Raw genomic sequence first — 22978 nt, forward strand, 5'->3', positions numbered from 1 at the left:
AACTGTACCTAACACTTAAATAAGAATTAACACCAATCCTTCTCAATTCTGCCAAAAAATTGAGGAATAGGGAACATTTTCAAACTCATTCTATGAGGCCAGCATTACACTGATACTAAAACCAAATAAGGACACTACAACAAAAGAAAACTATAGACTAATATCCCTGATGACTACAAATACAAAAATTTGTCAACAAACTATCAGTAAACCAGATTCAAGAACACTTAAAAAGAATTATACACCATAACCGAGTGGGACTTATCCCTAGAATTCAAGGATGGTTCAACACGCAAATCAATAAATGTAATACATAACATCAATAAAATGAAAGATAAAAATCATGTGTTCATCTCAATAGATGCAGAAAAAGATTTGACAAAATACAACATCCTTTCACGATAAAAATCCTTAATGGATTGGATATGTCAGAACATCAGAACATACCTCAGCATAATGAAAGCCATATACAAGTAACCCATAGCTAACATTGTATTTTTTTAAAAGATTTTATTTATTCGAGAGAGAGAGGAAGCAAAAGTAGGGGGAGGGAGAGGCAGAGGGAGAAACAGACTCCTGCTGAGCAGGGAGCCCTATATGGGGCTCGATCTCAGGACCTTGAGATCATGACCTGAGCTGAAGGCAGACACTTAACCGATTGAGCCACCCAGGCGCCCCGCTAACATTGTATTCAATGGAAAATATTGAGAGCTTTTCCTCTAAGATCAGGAACAAGACAAGGATGCCCACTCTCACCACTCTCATTCAATACTATACTGGACGTCCTACCTAGAGCAATCAAGACAAAGAAATAGAAGGCATCTAAATTGGAAAAGAAGAAGTAATATTGTTGCTACTTGCAGATGATATGAGCTTATATATTTCTAGATCAGTATCATAGAGAGAATCCCAAACTCTGAACCAAAAAACTGTTGCAACTAATCAACAATTTCAGTAAAGTTGCAGGATACAGAATCAACTTGCAGAAATGAGTTGCATTTCTTCACACTACTGATGAAACATCTGAAAAGAAATAAAACCATCCCATTTACAATAACATCAAAATCAAAAAAAACCTTAACAAATTTAAACAAGGAAATTAAAAATCTGTACAACAAAACCACAAGACTTTGCTGAAAGAAATCAGAACACAAACAAATGGAAGTACATTCTACATTCATGGATCCAAACAATATTGTTAAAATGTCTGTACTTCCCAAAGCCATCTATAGATTCAATGCAATCCTCATCAAAATGTAAAGGCATTCTTTACAGAAATAGAAGAAATAATCCTGAGGTAAAAGAACAAAGCCAGAGGTATCACACTTCTAGATTTCAAACAATTCTTCAAATCTATAGTAATTAAAGCAGTATTTTACTGGCACAAAAAACAGACCCAGAGACCAAGGGAATAGAACAGAGAGCCCAAAATTAAACTCCTGCATATAAAATCTAATATTTGACAAGGTATCCAAGAACACTCAGTGGGGAAAATACAGTCTCTTCAACAAATAGTGTTAAGAAAATGGATAAGCACATGCAGAAGAATGAAATTGGACCCCTATCTTGTGCCACTCAGAAAAGTGAACCCAAATGACTTAAACATAAGATCTGGTACTATAAAACTCATAGGAGAAGACATAGGGAAGAAGCTCATTGACGCTGGTCTTGATGGCAATGATTTTTTGGATATGTCTCCAAAAACATGACAACAATAGAAAAAAATGGGACTACACCAGATTTAAAGGCTCTGCAAAGCCAAAGAAACAACAATATGAAAAAGCAACCTACAGAATGCAAGAAAATTTTTGCAAACCCCATATATCAGATAAGGGGTTAATATCCAAAATATATTAAGAACTCATGCAACTCAATTACAAAAACACAACCTGATTTAAAAATGGGCAGAGGAACTAAATAGCCATTTTTCCAAAGAAGACATGCAAATGCCAACAGATACATTAAAAGATGCTCAACATCACTAATCATCAGGGAAATGCAAATCAACACCACCATGAGATATCACCTCACTCTGTTATAATTTAAGCCTGTTATCAAAAAGATAAGAAATAAATGTTGGTGAGGCTGTAGAGAAAAGAGAATCCTTGTGCTCTGTTGATGGGAATGTAAATTGGTGCAGCCACTATGGAGAAACAGTAGGGAGTTTCCTCAAAAATTAAAAATAAAACTACCATATAATTCAGCAATTGCACTTCTGGGTATGTGTCCAAAACCACTAGTTTAGATACATACATGCACCTCTGTGTTTACTGCAGCATTATTTAGAAGAGCCAGATATGGATACAACCTAAGTGTCTGTTGATAAATGAAGGGTTAAAAAAAAACTGATGCACAAATATTGTTCAGCTATGAAAAAGTAGGATGTCTTGCTGTTTGCAACAATATGGATGGAATTTGAGCACATTATGCTAAGTGAGATCAGTCAAAGGACAACTACTGTATGGTATCACTTATATGCAGAATTTTAAAAAGCCAAACTTGTCAAAACAGTAAAATGGTGGTTACCACAGGATGGTAGGAAGGGTGATAAGACAGTTAAGGGTATAAAGTTAACAATGGGTAGCAAATAAACCATAGAGAATCAATGCACAGTGAAATGAATATAGACAACAATATTGTACTATAATCAAATTTGTTAAGAGTCTAGAACTTAATTATTTCAACCTTTAAAAAAGGATAATTATGTAATGATAGAGGTGATAATTATCACTACAATGGCAATCAAATTACAATATATATCAAATTAATATGTTGTACCCCTTAAATTTACACAATGTCTTATGTCAAACATACTAAGGTTTTAATACATAAAAAGAAAAAAGGAGAGGAGACTTCTCTTGCATTGTAGTTAAGAGCAGATGGGCACTGGCTCAGATAGCCCTGGTTTGAATTCTGGCTCCAGCACTACTGAACACCTTGTGCCAGTTATTGATCTCTAATTTTCATTATCCCAATTTATAAGTCAGACTAAAACAGTACCCACCTCACAGCACTGTTAGAGGGCTTACTGAGAGAAATCCATGCACAGAGCTTAGCTCAGTTGCCTGCACATAGTTGGGGTAAATAAATGTTGGCTATTAGTATTAAACACATACATACATATATATAAGACAACACATAAAGGAAGAATCCAGATACAACACTTGAATCAATTCGCATCCAGAAAAAGGAAGCACCGTACAAATTAAAAAAATACAAATATGGGTAAAAGATTTACAAAGAAATGGGCAATAATAAAAAAAAAAAAAAAAGCAATATACAAAAGGTTAAACAAAAAGAGGAATGAACTTATCAAAGTTCATTATCTTAATACAGATTGTCACTCATCAGTTTGATAAAATCAATAGTTTGGCAAAACTATTGGTGAAATATAAGAAAAATACAATATGACTGTACCTTAGTAAATTTGATAATACACATATGCCCTCTCTAAAAAACTCTGCCTCTAAGTATAGATCTTACAGAAAATATTGCACATGTACATGTAAACAGATAACCTTGTAGGAATATTTATAATAGCAAACATTTGGAAACAATTGTGCATCAGTAAGATAGAGCAATAAAATGTGATTATGCTTATGAAAATCCTATGATTCTGTCACAAAGTGAATTTGCGTGAAATTCAAAAACAATTCCAACAAGAAGCATGTTATTCACATAGTTTTCACATTGTAACTTAACTATTTGCAGAGGAAAAGTAGTCAAAAATGGTATGAAGATCTTTTAATAAAGATATGTTATACTTGTGTAACCATAGTTAATATCCAATATTCTTTTGCCTAATAAAGCATATTTTTCTTGAGATTGTATCTGTGAATAGGTGTGTTTATAACACACACATATATATGTGCACACGGGTGTTTATATATAAAATTTTATCCTAAAAATATTTTTACATATGGCTATACTTTTATTAAAATTGTTAAGCATTTAATTTTGTAAAACTTATTCCCCAGGAATAGAAAGTTCCATTTTCCCCACGATTTTATTAGTGGAATTTCAGAAGCATTTGGAGTGATATTTATTTTACTTATAGTATCTACATAAAATCATCTTAAATGTCATTTATATTTTGAATATTTGCAAAAAGTATTTTGTTAGAGTTAAAATAATCTGGAATCCTGTGTCAATTTTCAGATCAAATGTGTATATTTAAATGTGTAGATTCAAATTTGTACCTGAATATAATAAAGGGTGTTAAGGTGACTTACAAAATAGAAACCAGACTTAAGAATTCCCTTAGCAGACAAAATCATTTAAGCCACATGAACAAGACTAAATCTAGCCCTTTTCATGAATATAAGTGAAACTTAACTTGGGATATTTCTTTTAAATGTCTCTGATAATCATAAAAGAAACTGAAGTCATCTTCCTAAAAATGGCATGAGAGATCTATCACTTGTAACCAATCCCCTGTGTGGAAACCCCCACTGTAATAACCAATCACTGTAAAGGTCAACAACTTCTTCATTTTTACTTTATAAGCCATTCTGGGGGCGCCTGGGTGGCTCAGTCGTTAAGCGTCTGCCTTCGGCTCAGGTCATGATACCAGGGTCCTGAGATCGAGCCCCGGATCGGGCTCCCTGCTCCGCGGGAAGCCTGCTTCTCCCACTCCCACACCTCCTGCTTGTGTTCCCCCTCTCACTGTCTCTCTCTCTGTCAAATAAATAAATAAAATCTTTGAAAAAAAATAAGCCATTCTGTAACTTCATGTCCCTGAGTTTTATATTAGTCCTTGAATTTGGGGACCCCTAGTTTAAAAACTGTTATTACACTCCCAATAAACTTTTATTAGGTACTATTTATTGATGTGATGGTTTTAACTTTGTTATTTCTGGATTTTGGACAGATGTAACCAGAGAAAGATGAAAGGGAAACCTAATTTAACTCCTTATTAATGATCTAAACAGTCACAGTAGCTTAGCTCCACTAAGCAATAGAAATTCCCTACATATGAGCAGTTTGAGTGATAGGAACTTTTAATTTTTTTCCCATCACTTTATTATTAGCATAGTCCTATGACTCTAGGCTCAAAGGAATTTTTATCAGTGGATTGTCCAAAACATTTTAAGAATGAATCCTTTAAGTCCACAGACTACCATACTGGTAAAATGAAATATTTGTTCTCTTACATTACTCTTTTCAGGCCATCAAGACATGACTGAAACTCAAGGAACTCAAGAATTACCCAAATTCCAATGGTTCTCAAACTATGTATCATGGTTCCCTAAAAGTTCATTGGTAGTGTATGGTATATATGGATGTTAGGCTTGGTGTGAGAATGGGGAGTGGGAGGGGCTGGTATTGCATAATGCTGATGGAGGCTTTTCTCTTGTATGCAGCAGGTTTCCCATCAAGGTTGGCTGGTTGGTTTTCTCCAATAAGGGTTCCATAAAGGATTGCTAAATAGAATAGACTGAAAGCCATTCATATAGAGAGAGGTTATTGTAAGCATAAATGCCTAACTGGAGAAGTCAGGTATTTATTGTTTTCCCGAAGTTGGATAATATGGTCATGAAAGACTCAATTACTTTATAATTATTAATCAATATTTTGATATAATGGTTATGAAAATAGAGTGGAAATATTTACTCTGCAGAATTTTCCCTGACCTCCTCCACTTAATTGTACAGACATAGCCAAATAGTATTCTTGTAGCTTTCACTGTTTGGAGTAGAAGACACTTAGGACACTTAGATATATCCCGTCCAGCAGACTTACTGGTGCTGGTTGTACGTACATAGCAGTAGAAATGGATACAAGGAGACCATAATAAATTTGAACAAATTGAGGAATTTCTGGGCTAAAATTATTTTAGTTTTCATTTTTCAATCTGTTAGTCCTTTGGGCAGAATTCATAATATATTTCCAGAATTGATGAGTTCTTAAATCTTAACAATAGTCCTTGTCAAACCTGTTTTAATAACATAGCAAAGAATGTTCTAATAAAAGTGAAAAGCTCCTATCATTTTCTTAATCTCTGGCATCTTTCAGTACAGTATGAATATATTCATCCTGCTGCAAGCAGACATATTAAGTACAGAATTTTGTGTTCATTCTTAAAATGTCAATTTAACTAAATTAAGATCCTGCTAAATGTGTGAGAGCGTTTTATTATAACGTGCTTATCGCTTTTGTAAGACTTGTAATTGGTAACAAAAATTTCCAAGTGACACAATACCAGACCTTAATAAATATTTCTTTAAACAAGGTAATCTGTGAAACAACACATGAAATAGAAGCCAAGAAAAAGAAAGCTATGCACACTCTGATTTTCTATGATTGCCGATGAAATTTGTCCCTGTGACTATAACTATTATATATCTACATCTATAATGTGAAATGGTATATAACTGATTATGGGAATCCATATAATTCCTATGTGCTAAGAAAATGAAAGTCGTGGAACTTAATTAACATTTAGAGTTAGACCTTCAAAATCTCACAGTTTCACGTTATTTATTTTTAAAATTAAGGCATATGCAACACACGAAGAATGGTAATTTTGTGTTAGATGGAGAGAGTTAAATCATAGCTAGCTCTGTGTGCAGTTGTAACCTACCCATTCTGGAACAGAACACATGGTGTTCAGGTCCAGAAAAATTAATAGATTTTATTTGCATGTATTTCTACTGTTTCCTTGACAAGTACTATAGATGCTGCTATCACCATGGGAATGGTTCTTCTAAATGAAGCAGCAACATCCAAGGGAGATGTTGGAAAAAGACGGAGTAAGTCTGTGTTGCTATTTTTGTAGTTTTGTTTTAAGATTTAAGTAAAATGGGAAATATATAAAAATCCTTAATAAACATAAATTTCTAAAGAAATGTTCTGATATGAGAAAGGTTGCAGTTTGTTTTTGTTTTACTTCTTTCTGTTTCTTGGATGTGAGTGTACAAATACTTAAAAATATATTTCTTCCAAAATGGGATTGGGTGATTTTCTGTGGAATTGCATATAAAGGCAAGCTGTCAGCCCTTGCCAGGGGTGCTCTGACCCATGTCTACTGAAGCTGTAGTCTCCATAATAATGTCCACACTACAGGGAGACACACAATTCTGTGGCCAGAGTCTTCAGAGATTTTATTGGCAAATGCTGTGTTCCTTATGCCACAAGAATCAGGTATACATTCAAGGACTCAGAGTTTTCAGATAGGTTTTGTACACTGAAATATAATACCTTCCGAATACCTCCAGGCTTCTTCTGATCAACATTTGAAAAGGAGTTATCTGTTGATAGTGTCTTTTCCAGGCTCTTTGCCTTTTCCAGTGGTATTCCAAGATTTACAACTCCACGGATTTCCAGCATTATGTTTCTAAGCAAGTTAACTATGTTTTATCCTTTGATGGAACTGTTTCCTTTTTGGGGGGGGGGGGATTGTAGGAAAAAAATCATTTTTATGAAGTAATAGGTTTTGACAAGACAAGGGAAGAACACAGGAGAAAAATCTGCCCTTAGGAGCATAGGTTAGGAACGAAGAGAGGGCCTTAAAATTTCGTGCCACAAACCTTTTTATTATTATTATCAAGTTCCTCTGTAATTAAATGATTAAACCTATAATTAAAATTTTTCCTACTATGCTTTGCATTTCTGGAACCTTTTTAAACTCAGAATTTATGTGTGAGCAGCATAGATGTCTGAGAAAGAAGATTTATTAAGTTTAAAATAAAAATCCAGACTTATTTTCTTCTTGGAAGTATTAGCTATGGTGACATGTATATAAATAAATCATAGTGATTTCTAAATAGTTGTCTTAAGTGTTAAAATATTTTGGATATAATACACAGTTTAGTCTGTCCTTTGTTTTCCCGTGATGGTGTCTTTACACCATTGTAAAGAAACCACATAAGAATCTAATGCATTACTTTCAGTTAAGCATTGTGCAGAATATCATTTTATGATACATCTTTTGAACAATGTAATGCTCTTGCAATTGACAGTGTTTATGAAGACAAATTCTTATGTGATTACTATATATCTTGTCTTATTAAACTAAGTAATAGTAATAAATACATAATTTTTTTTATCTTATAACATCTGTGATACTAAGTTTACAAAATCACTACCCCCAGCTTCCCTCTTGGTAGATGTTTCTCTACATATCACTCCAACACTCAGCACTGTCAAATTATTTATTCATGTGTAGTGTGAGAGAAAGAGAGAGACATGGGAAATATATTTTACAGTTACCCCTTTCTGATATATAGTACAACTACTGTGATTATTATTGCTCAGATCAGAATGATCCTGTGTCATCACAGCACTTTCTTACAGGTATGTTACCTTGTCTGGGCTGCAATGGTCCATTCAGTACTTACTCCTTACTGCTGCTCACTCGGTTCTGCTGCTCCCTTCCCTATATACAAGGACTTGAGCAGCACTGTTCTTTCCACTGCACAGAATCAAGTAAATATATTGTTTTACTTGATCATGTACTTTGAGCTTCATTTCCCATTGAGCACAACCCAAGTGGCAAAGGGAGTAAAAGCGTTTTATTTAGCTTCTGAAAATTTAAAACAAGAAAGGAAAGGATGAAGTGTTTGATAAAAATACCGAATGTGGTAAGGTGTAAAATAAAGCATTAGGTAATTAATTCTGGGTTTAAGAAGGTTGTTGTAAGTAGGGATGCTATTATTGTTGTATCCAGTGCCAGGTATCTGGCATACTTGGATAGTCTACATATTTTTAAAAAGGTGTTTTTCATTTTGGGATATTCAGCAACCTACTTTTTACTTTATCTTCTGCCAATATTCATTTGAAGTTCAACTGCCTGAACTTTGTCTGAAATGGAATGTCACAGAGGCTACAGTTGAATGTTGTTAAGCACTTATGACTTCCAGCAATTTATACTCAAAACTGAAAGAATGATATTCCTACAGAGCTGAAAGGAAACTGACAGATTCCTAGACCATTTTTTGACAGTGTCAGAACTTATCCACTCCTTGATTTCCAGGATTGTAATTAAACCTGGTCTCAGACCTGCTAGAAGGATTTTTTTTTTAATGTATTTCATCATTATGGAAGTATATTGAACTAACTTTTCCTTGTGTTCCTGTGCCTTCATTTATTTTCTCTTCTTTCTAATTATTTCAGATATTTTCAGTATTTTTATAAGAATTCTCTGAAACTAATGAAAGGATACAAGTATTGTACAAGTATACAAGATTTTTCTTAAGAATTAACTCTATTTTCTCCTTACTTATGGCATAGATTTAAGTCCATTTCAATTCTTTAAATACATTTATTTTTTTATTCCAAACATATCTACATTTAATTGGCTCAGATTCTTAAGCATTTTAATTTTATAAGCATATATTTTACTAATAAATCTTGTTTATATACTCTATATATTTGCATACATAATTCCATTGTATGTATTATATTTATTACTCTTTGACTTTAGAATAAAATCTTCCTAACCATAACAAAAAGGAAAAGAAAACAAAAAAGTATTTTCCCTCTTGTTAACTTGGCTGGGATAAAGGGATACTGAAAACCTAGACCACAGCACATTCTACTCTAATATTAGCCTTCTGTTCATTTGTTAAAAGAAATAACAGCACTTTGACACAATTATCTACTCTGTGGGGGGATTTCCCCCCTTTGGCTCTCCAGAATCCATATTATTTCACTCCCAAAGGTTTTATTCCTAGCTTTTTGTACACTAGGATGACTATTTCTAAGTAACAGACTTTTACCGAAGCAGTAATCTAACCAATAATCTAAAATGACATTTCTTTGTAAATATTGCATGGCATCTGAAAAGAATAAAATTCTGTTTAGTATTCTAATAATGCAAATGTCTATGCTAATATAGCCAATGCTTTATAAGGCAGGGGCTGGTAATCTTGTTTGTGGTTTATCACATATTTTGTTTTGTTTTGATCCCTCTGAGGCATTTTAGTACTTGTAGGAAGGAACTCTGTAAGAGAAGAAAAGCACCAGAAGACTTAGATCAGTCACTTTTGTTGTTTTCATACCCCAAATAGTACATTTTCATTGAGAAGAATGTGGAAAATAATGAATACATTGTATTTTGGATTATCTGGTTTGTTGTGCCTGTATGTGCCATGAACTATTAAAATGTAAGTATACTGTTATTAATTGAATGCATTTATAAAACATACGCATTTGGGTTCCATGTGTCTAGACACTAATGGCATTTTCTGTCTCTTTCTAGTAATTTGCCTAGTGGGATTAGGCCTGGTGGTCTTCTTCTTCAGTTTTCTACTTTCAATATTTCGTTCCAAATACCACGGCTATCCTTATAGGTAATATCATTATACTAATGTGAATGTTTTTAACTAATAAACAATTTCATTGGTTAATGTATATTTAAAGGCTAATATAAAGTAGCTAACTCATTTGCCAAGTGATTTTAAACTCAGTTAAGCAAGTCTTTGAGCACCTGCCATTCGTTCGGCTCAGACTTTGCAAGGAGCTATAAGGCATGGGGCCTTACAGGAAGAGTAGAGTTTCATTTTAGAATGAAATAGTTTTCATTCTGTACATATATACAGTGGGTTTTAGCTTTATGGAATTCATCAAATTTCTTTTTCTCTTGTTTTGTCTGTCCATCCGATCATTCACATTCAAATTCTTTGGCTTCCTCAGGTTTACATAGGATATATGTTTCCTCCCATGACATGTAAATAAATGCATGTCTCAGAACTAACAAAATATAGTAAAGGGAATCAGTATGCACCCCCAAAATACCAATTTTACATTTGAAAAGTTTTCTGTCTTAATTAATCTAGCACATGGATTTATGCTAAAGTTACCTTAGTTGTGGTAGATCTTCCTTGGTTTTTTTTTTTTTTTTTCAATTGCACTGCATCATTTTCCTTTTGAATTATCTTTTATTTTTTTCTCAGAAATTTTAATCAGTTGTCTTGTCAATGTGGTAATAAATAGATGATAAACATCAAAAGCAAGTGTAGCTAAAAGGTCTGCAGAGATTACATGCCAGAGATTTGGATAAATCCTGAGCTAAATCCTAAAAACCTGACAGCACGGGGGGAAAGTATACATCTATACAGCTAGTTCACTGGAGCAAAAGTAAAGATGATAGCACAAGCAAGAGTGAGAGAGCTAATAAATGAAAGAGTGGGAGAGAGAAATAATTCTGAGAAGTGGAAATGTGAGGTACTGCTAAAAAAGAAAAAGATCTCTCTTCCCACGGAATTATTCTGCTTGAGAAGCTTGGTAAATTATGAACGTAACATAGCACCACATTCTCAGTTTGCATTCCCAGAAGTGTGTTTCTGTGGCACAAGCATTGGAGTACTTGATTAAAAAAGAAAAAAAAAAAAAAAATCAGCTTTGCTCATCTCAGATAAAGACAGTTTATAAGGAATAAGAGAATGATATACAGGACACCATCTTTATAGGAAAGGAAAACATGCAGAACATTCCAGAAGGCATGTGCTGGCCTGAGTACTTCTGAAAAGACATTTGTGGGTATCTGTCTGCACAGAGAGGCCCTACTATTAACCCTGGGGACCAAGAGCTAAGTTAATGCAGTCATTTGTAGCAGACATACACTGAAGTAGGCTTGCAAAAGAAAGGAAGAATGGTTTTGTCCTAGACCATATCCTTGACTTTGAGATGAACTACAAAGACAAACACACTTTTTCCTTTAAAAAGATTGAAAAACTTCCCACTTCTGCCCGCTTTAGCTAATACCGGTACTTTGGATAAAAGTGTTGAGCTATCCTGTAGTGAAAATGCACATTTGAACATAATACCATATACTAATTTAAAAATCACCTGTAGCCAGGGACTTCAGCTCCAGTGCCACAGTACTTTCTTGGGTGTAATGCCTTAGCGTTTTGTGGCCTTCCATTTCTTCCTTTTAAATTTCTAGGAGTTACAACTTTTGTATCAAGAAATACTACTGATAGTTTAAAGGTTATAGTTCTGGACATAGTTCTAATTTTTTATTCCTCATAATTTTGAATTCCGTTTAATCTACAACCTTTAATTTCTTCTGTGTGGTGATCTTTATGTGTTTTATTTTTGTTTTTCTTTTAATCTTAAGCCTCACAAAACCTTAAAATTTATGTTCTTCATTATATTTTCTTAGTACTTCACACTGTTATTTTTGTTGATCTTTGTAACTATTTAAAGGGATAAGTGTCTGCTTGAAATATTTATCCTATTTCCTTAAATCTCTCCCACATTTTAGGCTTAAGGGTGCTTTTCCTACAGTACCAATAGGTTTCACGCCATCACTGAATTCTCCCAGATTCTGTCAGGTTTCAATAAGCAAACTTGCTGGGTTTAAATTCCTGATTAAAAACAAAAACAAAAACACCTCCTGATCTGTTACTGTGTGACCTTGGACAAGTTACTTAATTCTTCTAAATACTGGTTTTCTCATTTGTAAATGGAAAAAAAAAAATTACATACTTCATTTGACTGTTGTAAGGATTACATGAGAGAATGCATGTAAGTTACTTAACACATTGCCAAGTATTAGTAAATAACACATAGTATTACTCAATAAATGTTAGTTGCTTATTATCATTAATTCAGATAGATGTAAATATTTCAAACTCATTTATATTTAATTTACTTTTCTAAGTAGGATTTTCTTTACACTGAAGATTAAGTAACTTTTCTATTTGCATGGTTCAGTTGAGTGAAGAACAGATTGTCCCTGAACCTTTTGATGAACTTAATTGGGCTCCTCAGTCCCTTGAAACTACCAGTGAACTATCAAGATTATTAAGAATTTGGTCTAATTACCATCTGAGCCATAGTTCAAAAAAAAAATTTTATTCCAGTGGTAGCACTGCATTCATTTTGTGTATTAAATAAAGATTAACTTTAGGTGCATCCCATTTTCAAAGAAAAGCAAAGAGCTAGTAGCAATACATGATAGTCTTTACTTAGGGGTAATTTCCCATTTTTTTTTTCCACTGATGCACTTTGACCTACAAAAATTCAAAAAATTTCTATAAAAGTACTTCTGACCCATGTCTCTACTTTAGTAAAAAAAAAAAAGAAAGAAAGAAAAGAAACATTCTCTATTCTATCACTTTGCATCCTATTTATAAAACTCTTTAGTTGTCTTAGCAAGATAGAGTAGCAGAATGGAAAAATAATATTTACAATCAGAAGAGCTGAGTTCAAGTTCAATATATAATTTTGTAATTAAGAGCTCTACCTCTACACTCACACAAATCTTTGTTTGAATTTTAGATCCTCTCCACTAACTTTGGGACTTGAAGTTAGTTACTAAGTTCTGGGTCTCATTTTTCTTCATTTGGAAAATCATGCTTTAGTTTTTTTACGGGGTTGGAGACAGGCTCAGTTGTTAGGTTTGTCTCATATTATTTCTCTATCTTTTGCCAAAATATTTAACTTTATTGAGCTTCTTTCTTCATTTGTAAACTTGGTATAAGACCTATCTCAGAATTCTGTGGGGATAAGTTATATGATCACTTTGTAATGCCTGAAATGTAGTGGGGATCTCACTAAATATTTACTTCACTTCCTTCTTAACCTGTACAAGCCCTTCAACTTCAGCATCTTCATTACATTTTTGTTCAGCACTTTACTTCATTACATTGTTCATTAAGTATTCATACATAACTGTTTTATATATTAAAGTCACGTTCATTCTGTAATATCGTGATATATTTTAGAGAAGAGTCTATGAAAATACCTTTTTGTATCTGCAAAGTGCTGTGCGCATAGTAGGTGCTCATCATATTAATTTACTATTTAACTCAAAAACATTTTTTCTTTATTATCTAAATGCAACAGGAACCATTAAGATAGAAACAGTGAAAAGAAGAGTACTGGTTTACCACATTGTACAACTCCACCTCGTGGGGTGGTCAGGTTATTCCACACACCTAAAGGGATGTGTGGTGTGTGGAAAGATAATTATTCCAGAAACTGGAGCTATAAAGATACTTACTGCAAACTCAGATTGAGTCTTAGCTGGCTGGCATAAATAATAAAAATATATTTTAATTAAGCTTATAATGGACATAGAAACTATCTTCTATTGTCTTTAAAAAAATACTTTTAATTCCTGATGTCCTTGGCTATTTTGAGAGATAATGAATAACAAAAAAAAAAAAAAAAAAAAAAGGAATGACATTCACTAATGGAAAGTACAGAATAACAGCTAGAAATGAGAGACATTCATATGAATTTTGAGGAAAGTATGATAGTGAACAAGCATAGCAAGGCATAAAAAATCCCAGGGTATACAGTATAGCAATCTCACATTCATTTCTATATCTTACATGTATATCTTTCATCTGTAGAGAAAATATTAAATATAATCTTGAGCTGTACAAATAGAAAAATAATATCGAAATGATGTGGTGATCAACCCACAATACCTATCACTGATAAGAATTTCACTGGGATTGTCTTTCTCCTGCTGAGTTCCAGCTTTGAAGAATGACATAAAGGACCGAAGATTTAGAGAGGATTCGGAGAAGAGCTGGAATGCTCTAAAGGCACCATTGTCTGGCCCCTATCTTATCTAGATAAGGAATACAGTGCTAAATCTTGTAATAATATTTTGCAAATGGAAATTGAATCTTAAGGACTATTTTTTCCATATTGTTGTATTTCACTGTGGTGTATTGGAAAGTGATCTGGACTTTGAGTGAGAAGATGTGATTTGGACCATGGCACTTTAAAACTATAACCTCAGGCAAGTCTTTTAATCTTCTCTGAGCCTCAGTTTTCCTCATCTTTCAAATAAAGACCATAATATTTCTCTCATACGTAAGACAAGTTGTAGCAAACTATTGTTTTACAGATGTAAGATAACTTTTAACTGTGAGACCCTACATTCCGGTCTTAGGCTGTTGTACTTTGCTGTAGAGATAAGCCCTCAGGTACAGGTGTCTGCAATAGACTTTGACCCATGGAATTAACCATTTGACAAACAGTAGGTTTTTAAAATACTCATATATGCATAGGCGCTCCACTCCAAACAAAATATAATTTCATTTAGTTACTTCTCTCTTATAACTTTAGGGAGGAAAGCAGAACTAAAACAAATGACAAAATTACATTTCATTCTGCCTAGGACAAATGTAGTCACGTCTCTCTTTCCACTAACAAACGGTATAAATTTTAATTTCCAACATAGTAAAGACAAAATACAAATCTTTTAAGTATGTACTAAGATTTTTAATCAGCACTTGGTAATTTCAGAACTAGATAGTAGGAACCTCTATATGAAAGAAAATAATTTCTGTAGAAAATTGTTTTTGTTTTTCTTTTACATTTTGTACTGCTCGTTCCAACCCCTCCAGCCTCACAACACACGGTCTGAACAGACATGCACAAAATAGCTCCTAGAGGGTGAGTTCCATCTTGAAAATGCAACTTTCTTATTTTGACAGAAACTCCACCATTCAGCAACCGATTGAAACCAGTAAAAACATAGGCAGCTCCTGTGGTCTAAAAGACATTTTTCTTCTTCACCTATCCCCCAACCTTATTCCGTACACTAGCTTTATTATTCTTTTTCCCCCAGACATAGTATCCACCTTCCTGATCATGCCTAATTATTAATAACCATGCTATGAAAGCTGTTACTAAGTCTCTCAGTTTAGGCTGCGTGGAGAAGTGGCCTTAGCAGTAGTGAGACTTAACTGTTGTTGCCCTGTGTAACCATAGATCTAGAAAGGTTTCCATCCCAAAGATCGTGTTCTGTTCTCCTCATGAAGCCTTCAATTTCTCTAGGCCTTTTTTTGGATTGCTGACTTCAGACTTGAAAATTTTTCTGGGTTCAGTAATCTTCTATTACGAAGCAGAGAAGCAGGCTAAGGAGGACTGGCTAACAGCCATAATGTACTTCTCTCTTGCATCCCCTTAGAACATTTATGAATATAAAATAAAGGTTAAGAAAACCCTAACAACAGTGAATCACTGAGTTCCACTAACTGCAAGGCCAATTGAACAATTCAACCAGTGGACGATCCATGCTCTGAGTAAAGAAGCGAGCCTTTCCCTCCCTTCCACACTTTCTTTTCAATACAGAATGAAATCTGAGTAACTGCCCCTTAATCACATAAATGATTTCTGTAAGACAGAGTGTCATGTCACCATTAGGTCTCCCTGACTCTTCCCCAGTTGGAGAATAGGAAGTACAGTACACAAGAAAATTCTGTCCATCTGAAGAGCTCAGAGAATTTAACCAGCTCCCAGTTGGACAGAATTCATTTAAGAGCACTGTGGACACACTGTTTTTTTTTAAAACACCAACAACAGATAATTAGTTTAAGGTAAGTAAAAACAAAATGCAAGCCACTATTTCATGCCTACTTAGATTTTTCAGAGGAAGAAAATAGGAATAAACATGCTTTACATATAATATGGGTCTCCAGTGACCAAATCCAGAGGTTTTTTCTCATTCTACAACAGCTTAGTTGAGTGGTTTCAACAGAGACTTACAGCCCACAGTGTGTATTCACTTCCTGGCCTTTTACAGAAAGTGTATGGACTCCTCATACTGAATATACTCCCCATACTGAACCTAACACACTGTTATTTTCATTCTTTGGCACCTTTCTTCATTCCTGTAGCCTAGGCTACTATCTCTTCATTTAACTTGTTTTCAAAGTCAGAGTTTTGCTTTGTTTTTCAATTCCTGTAACACTTGGACTTGCCATCATATCAAGTATGTCTGTGTTACACTTAATTGTGTCCAGGTCTTACTCTCCTTTAGGAAAGAAGCCTAACGGCCATGACTTTTAGTCATTACATGTCTTACAACACCCTTCTATACACAATATTCTTATACACAATAAATGGGCAGTAAATCTTTGCTGAATACTGATTGAGACAGACATTTTTTGGCTCAACTTTGAGAAAATAATTACCATTTTAAATAATGTTTCTCTAGAAAAACTTACTTGGAATTTCAAATAATAACCTTGCTACAAACTTTTGGAACATCACTTTTCTGCAAGTCAGGGACCACATTTTTATGTAAATCCTGAATGTTAGTATGAGGGAGTAATTAGGAAAGAACCAAACTTGCAAGTTTTTGGAGATCTTCATCCCATTCCTTCTTTGTATACACAATGCCTGTCTGCATCCCTGATGTACTTTTAAGCGGTAATCAAATTACACAGACCAGAAGGGAATAGTTGCATCCCTTCAAGCTAGAAAAAGAGGGAGTTTCTGGGGCATATTCATGCTGGTTCTAGTCTGCTCTCTCATATTTCTGGGTACAATTCTCTAGACTTGCCATGTAGCCTCCATCTTCTGTTGCTGCTTGAGTCAGTTGACCAGTCACTTCAAATTAAGCTAGCTACAGTAGTCAGTGTTAACACATGTACACACTACCATGACCTGTGAAGAGAATCATTCATGACAGAGGGTAGAGGGGAGTCCAGACAGAAGTTGATGGTGGTACCCAAGGCAGCTGCTCCCGCTCTGAAGAACCCAACCACAACACTGAAAAATACATTCCACGTAAGAGGAGTATATTTGGTTTTTGGTATTCAACAGTTTCCATGTTATAAAAGTATTTTTAAACATTTTTACAATAAGCATTACTAGGAAAGATACTATCCAAGCACTATTAGAAACATAAATATAGGAGAACTGTTACATTATACATCAAAATTACTAGACAGGTAAATGTGAAAAGAAAAAATCATGTCAGAACCTGACAAATAGGAATGAGGGACTAATCTCGAGTGATGAAATCCATATAAAACACTCATACTGGAATATACCTTGGATGTTTAATATTAATACTGAATGATTACCTAGAGAATAATAGTTTATGCTTTTCTAAGAAAGATTTTAACAAACATTTTTGACACACTTCGATCTTTCCAATGTCTTGAACAAACACTTGTAAGTTTTTAACTTTTTATGAAAAAGATTTTAAATATAAAAGAACAGGTAGTCTGTTAAACTTATCCTTTATTGTAAGACAATAGGATCGCGTTCAAGATAAAATACATATTTGTCATTGCATAATAAAATGTAAACAAAAGATTGTCTTAACAGCTTTTTTTAGAAAAAAATAAGTATTTTAGTTTGGGAAAAATCCCTAGTGTGAACCAATAGTGTGGTAACTAAGGATTCTTAGTTTATTTTAATAATAAGATACAGAGATCCTTTTATTTTGTGAATTTAACAACATCTAAAAATCAGAATCTTTTGGACTTTTCTAGGACTATAAAGTTAGGAAGTATAAAATAATCATAAGGGTCACATTACTGTTTTTGCTTTTATGGTATAGTATTTTTAGCAGTGATAAAAGGTGATCTTTAATGCACACAGCTGGAAATGTTTAGACCAGTTAAAAAATAAATAAACCCTACAAATTCTGTTTTTTTAAGTCATAATTTTTTCAACTTTAAGTTTTAAGTATTTTATGATCAAGTTTTCTTTTCATCATTAACCCTCATTCTTCACTTAGCCTTTAGTCTTTAGGGGAACTTAAAGGCAGAAAATGCCAGAGTTCATCTACAAAGGACACATCTCTGCACACTGCCATCAGTGTTAGGGATTATTTGGATTGACTAGCAGCCACTGCTTACCGCTCTGAGCAAGTTTCCCTGCTGACACTCTTCTTCATGAAGATGGTTACCCTTACAGGATCTCAGTCATAACTAGTTATTTTGAAAAATAGAAGCAAGGTCTTATTGCATCGAGGGATCAGCATGTGGTTTCTAGCCTTTAATAATTCCTCAGAAATGGAGTACTTATTTTAGTTTGTATAGCCTTTTTATTTTATAATTTTGTATTATATTTATTTTTATTATATATTATATAACATTTTAAGTATTATTAAATACGTGTTTACTTTGAGCACATAGTGTCACTAGGGTCACTAGGTTGATAAAATACGAGCACTATAAAGAACTTTGGAGATCAACCAAACAAACATTCTTTTCACTAATGAGGAAACCGAGGTTCAGAAAGACAAAGAAATATATTCCTAGGATATTAGGACTTAAACATCCAGATGTTAAACTTAAGAAACTAAACAGTTTTCCAACTACGTGGCTTTCCCACTATAGCAACAATTAATTTCATTTTTGTTTTACTATTTGGTTAAAACATGGTTTGTCTCTGGTTGTCCTGCAAAGTTGTATTGTCAAGACAAAAAACAAAAAACCTTGCCACGTGTTAGAAAAAAGGTAAAAATATCAAGCAGAAACTTAGTAAATGTTATTTAAATTGACTTACCATCTTACAACTTATATTTCTGTTCATAGATTAAAACTTCGCTTAGGGAAGTTAAAAAAAAATAGCTCCCTTTTCCTTTTATTTCTACCTGTACAAGCATCTATGTACAGATATTTATGTACTCAGAATCTAATGGCACTCAATTCATAAACACATTCTTTTTGGTTGTACAATATATTTCAGCTACAAATTTCATTAAAAAACATCAAGTGTTTAGTTATTTTATGTAAGTGAATGAACTATAGATTGAAGATTTTTTTTAAGACATTGAAATGACCCACTTCAAATCTTTGTTTTAACCTACACTTTTTGTTCCTCTTACTTACATTACCAGTTTAAATGCTGGTTTAACTACTGCTCTAAGCAACAATGAAAGTGGCTCACAGAAAGAAATAGGGTATTTTACCCAAACTTAAACACTGCTAGTTCAAGTTCTTATCAGCATCCTCTCCCAGCCCTGGCCTATTCTCACCACAGGTGTTGACCCCATTCCAGGAACTAGTTCAGAGAAATTGCCCTGATAAAAAATTAGAATGGGATGAATATAATTATGACATTTTTATATGCTATTTACATGTACTGTTTTAGAGTGAATAAAAAGTATATTGTGTTTTCCTTATTTTCAGCATACAATTTTCTTTCTTTTTCAGCTTTTTAATTAAATGAAGCCAAGTGGGATTTGCATAAAGTGAATGTTTACCATGAAGATAAAGTGTTCCTGAGATATAGTTTGAATTCTTGAGTTCATTTCCATGTTGTGATAATTCTAGCTTATTCTTGTATAATTTTTGAAATGTGTTTTCCTAGTGAATTTAATTTATAGAAGTGGATGGTTAGATTTCATATTAGCACTGGAAAGAACAAAGGAAATACTGAAGTGTTTTCAAGCATATTATATTCAGTATATGCTATAGGACTGAAATAAATGACAATGTAATTACGAATTCATGTGTTAGAACTGTTCACTCATTAGTAAAGAAAACCACAATGTTAGTAAGGGAAAACTATGAAATATATGTTAAAGAATCCTTAAGGTTGTACAGAGATAAGGTATATGCATGATATGTCACGTACTAAAAAATTATACTCATTGTCATTTCAGTATAAAGGATGTGTGTATGGTTACAAATGTTTTGTTCTTATTAATCACAATTAGATAAAGAGACAGGGAGCTGGATGAATAGTGCCTGCAACTTGGAAGCCTAACCTGGGAAATGGAGGTTTTCCCAGAACATAAATTTTAAAGCAAACAGGACTAAATCAATAAGCTTGAAAGCATCAGGTGATAGAAGCAACACACCAAAACTAGAAATTAATTCCTCTCTAACTTTAGAAGGGTCACCCAGGAATCCAGACTTGTAACTGCAAAACTAACCCATGATGGCCATTTCCCCCGTGTGTTATATGGAAAAAGTTTGCCATCAAAACTTCATTCCCTGAATCCAGATGAAAATTATCCTATGCATGAATGAGTCAGTGAAGCTTTCTTGAAAACCAAGTATAGGAGTCTAATCATTATTATGTTTGTATATCCTCTTTTAGTTTATAAAGCACTTTTGCAAATGTTATCTTTTTTCTTTACAACAACCCTGTAAATTAGACAGGAAATATAAATTTTGTCTGATTTACAGAAGTATTAGAAGCTGAAAGCCAAAAAGAATAGAAAAATAGAGCTTCTAACTGGGCTTTCAAACTCTGAAACCTGAATTTTTATTTTCTGTGGTGCTGAAGAATAATTTAAAAATGCAGTCAGTTCAATAAACTTTTTTCCTTTTTTTTAAGGTTTTGTTATCTAATTTTCTTTTTTTTTAATATTTTTTAAAGATTTTTATTTATTGAGAGAGAGAGAATGATAGAGAGAGAGCATGAGAGGGTGGAGGGTCAGAGGGAGAAGCAGACTCCCTGCTGAGCAGGGAGCCCGATGCAGGACTCGATCCCGGGACTCCAGGATCATGACCTGAGCCAAAGGCAGTTGCTTAACCAACTGAGCCACCCAGGCGCCCTCTAATTTTCATTAAAATCTAAATAAAAGAACATGGAGAACTTTGTTAGTTAGGAGTTTCAGGTGTACAGTCTCAACAGGAACCAAGTGCACATCTACTGAATTTACTTATTTCATACCTTTATGAAATTCAATAAAGAAAGAATGGGAAATATAAAATCCTACAGGAGTATATGAAGCTAAGTTCCAGGGCAATATGTGTGCTAGCAATAAGTTATCATCTTGTCAAAACAGGATATTCAGTGAAAATTGCATAATAATTCAGAACTATGTTCACCTTACCACATATTCCCAAATCTATTATTAAAAAGCACATTAAGTCCCCTAGTTCCTGTTCAAAGTGTGATAAATTTAGTACTGGAATGACATTTATGGAAAAGCATTAAGTGATCATGATCATTTGTTTAATGCCTATCCCTAGGTAGCACTTGACCTGTAAATGTAAATCCATTGAGTATTTTTACGTTTTCTAAGGTTCATTCAGAACAGGTATTACAATTGGAGTCTGAGACCAAATTTTACATGTAAACATATCTTGATTATAATTATTTTTGTTTGTCCCCTTAAGGCTCAAAGTTGTTATTAAACAACATACATTTAGTTTGTCTATAAAGCTTTAATATAATGTTCAGTCACGACCAAAGTCAGACAATGACCAAGGTAAGGAGAACATCCCTATTCCAGATTAGTAAAAGTTTTATAGCCTATATTATATAATTTCCTCTCAGTAATTATATGCCTACAACAAAAACAGTCTTTTAGCAGTTTACAGCTAGAGAGCTGTCACTTTTCTATAGACTGTTGTTGCATTAGGGAAGTGATTCTAGAGGGAAATAAACTGCCTCAAGACAAGTTGTTCTGGAAAGTGCTATAGGCAAAACTACAAAGAGTGGTTCAAATGTAGTTTCCTTTCAGAATTTAGCATATGGAAAATCACATATGTAATATAGGCTATCTTTACCTTTGCCAAACAAATTAAATTGAAAAATTAATTCTTATCTGGTATGCTGTATCCTCCAATGTCACTTTTCAACCAGATTTACTGTATTGAAGGCTCCCTTAAATACTGATTATATGTTGAATAGTCTTCAGTTAGAATAAAAAGAATTGCTTTCCTACTTAGAGGAGAAAATCTTAACATAAAATTCCATCTAAAGGAGTTTAATTTCTAACAACATCTGATGAATAAAATGTTGCATTTTGCTCAGCATACTGTTCCTTGCATCAGATATCCACATAAGTAAGCCCAATAGTGTTGTGTGTTTACTATAATTTTCTTTTGTGTATAAAGTAATATCCCTTGTCAATTAACAATTCAGCAAGCATGGTGATTTGGGGAGATTAGATCTTGTAACCACAGAACCTCCCTAAGGGTACATGAAGGGAGTAGTTATTTCTAAATAAGGCATGACATATTATTTTGAGATCAAAGACAGTAAACATTGTGTTTTAAGAAATACTGGTAACAAAGGCAAACATTAACTAGAGCATCTAGCAACAAAACATTTGAATGGACTTTTGGAGACAATGTTCCTAAGAGCTCATTAACATTCAATTTAAAATATTAAAAAAACAAGAGGATTTTCATATTCTAGCAAGAACCTGTATTGGGTCAAACTAATTATTGTTCTGATAGTATTTTTTCTAATAGTGTGAAACGGGTGAGCATAGTAGTCACACTACAAGGGTACAAGTGTGTTCATGCTAGCCCCTCAATTCCCTTATACAATTCATGAGTATGTGTCATTTATGAATTTT

At 33.6% G+C, this 22978-nt stretch overlaps 1 protein-coding gene across 3 annotated transcripts in view; it reads left to right on the plus strand.

Annotated features, from left to right (window-relative positions):
* Window positions 1–20343, plus strand: part of TUSC3 (tumor suppressor candidate 3) — a 264735-nt gene extending 244392 nt beyond the window's left edge. For 2 of the 3 annotated variants that reach the window (XM_032413516.1, XM_032413514.1), the window contains 4 exons: window positions 6678–6752; window positions 10202–10292; window positions 14642–14704; window positions 19869–20343. In XM_032413516.1, coding sequence (XP_032269407.1) covers window positions 6678–6752; window positions 10202–10292; window positions 14642–14660 — 185 coding nt within the window. In that variant the 3' untranslated portion in view covers window positions 14661–14704; window positions 19869–20343. The remainder of the gene's footprint in view (window positions 1–6677; window positions 6753–10201; window positions 10293–14641; window positions 14705–19868) is intronic. The other variant, XM_032413515.1, reaches the window with a different exon arrangement.
* Window positions 20344–22978: the final 2635 nt, after the last annotated feature.

The sequence above is a fragment of the Phoca vitulina genome, unplaced genomic scaffold (assembly GCF_004348235.1).
Source record: "Phoca vitulina isolate PV1807 unplaced genomic scaffold, GSC_HSeal_1.0 scaffold15, whole genome shotgun sequence".
Classification (NCBI taxonomy): domain Eukaryota; kingdom Metazoa; phylum Chordata; class Mammalia; order Carnivora; family Phocidae; genus Phoca; species Phoca vitulina.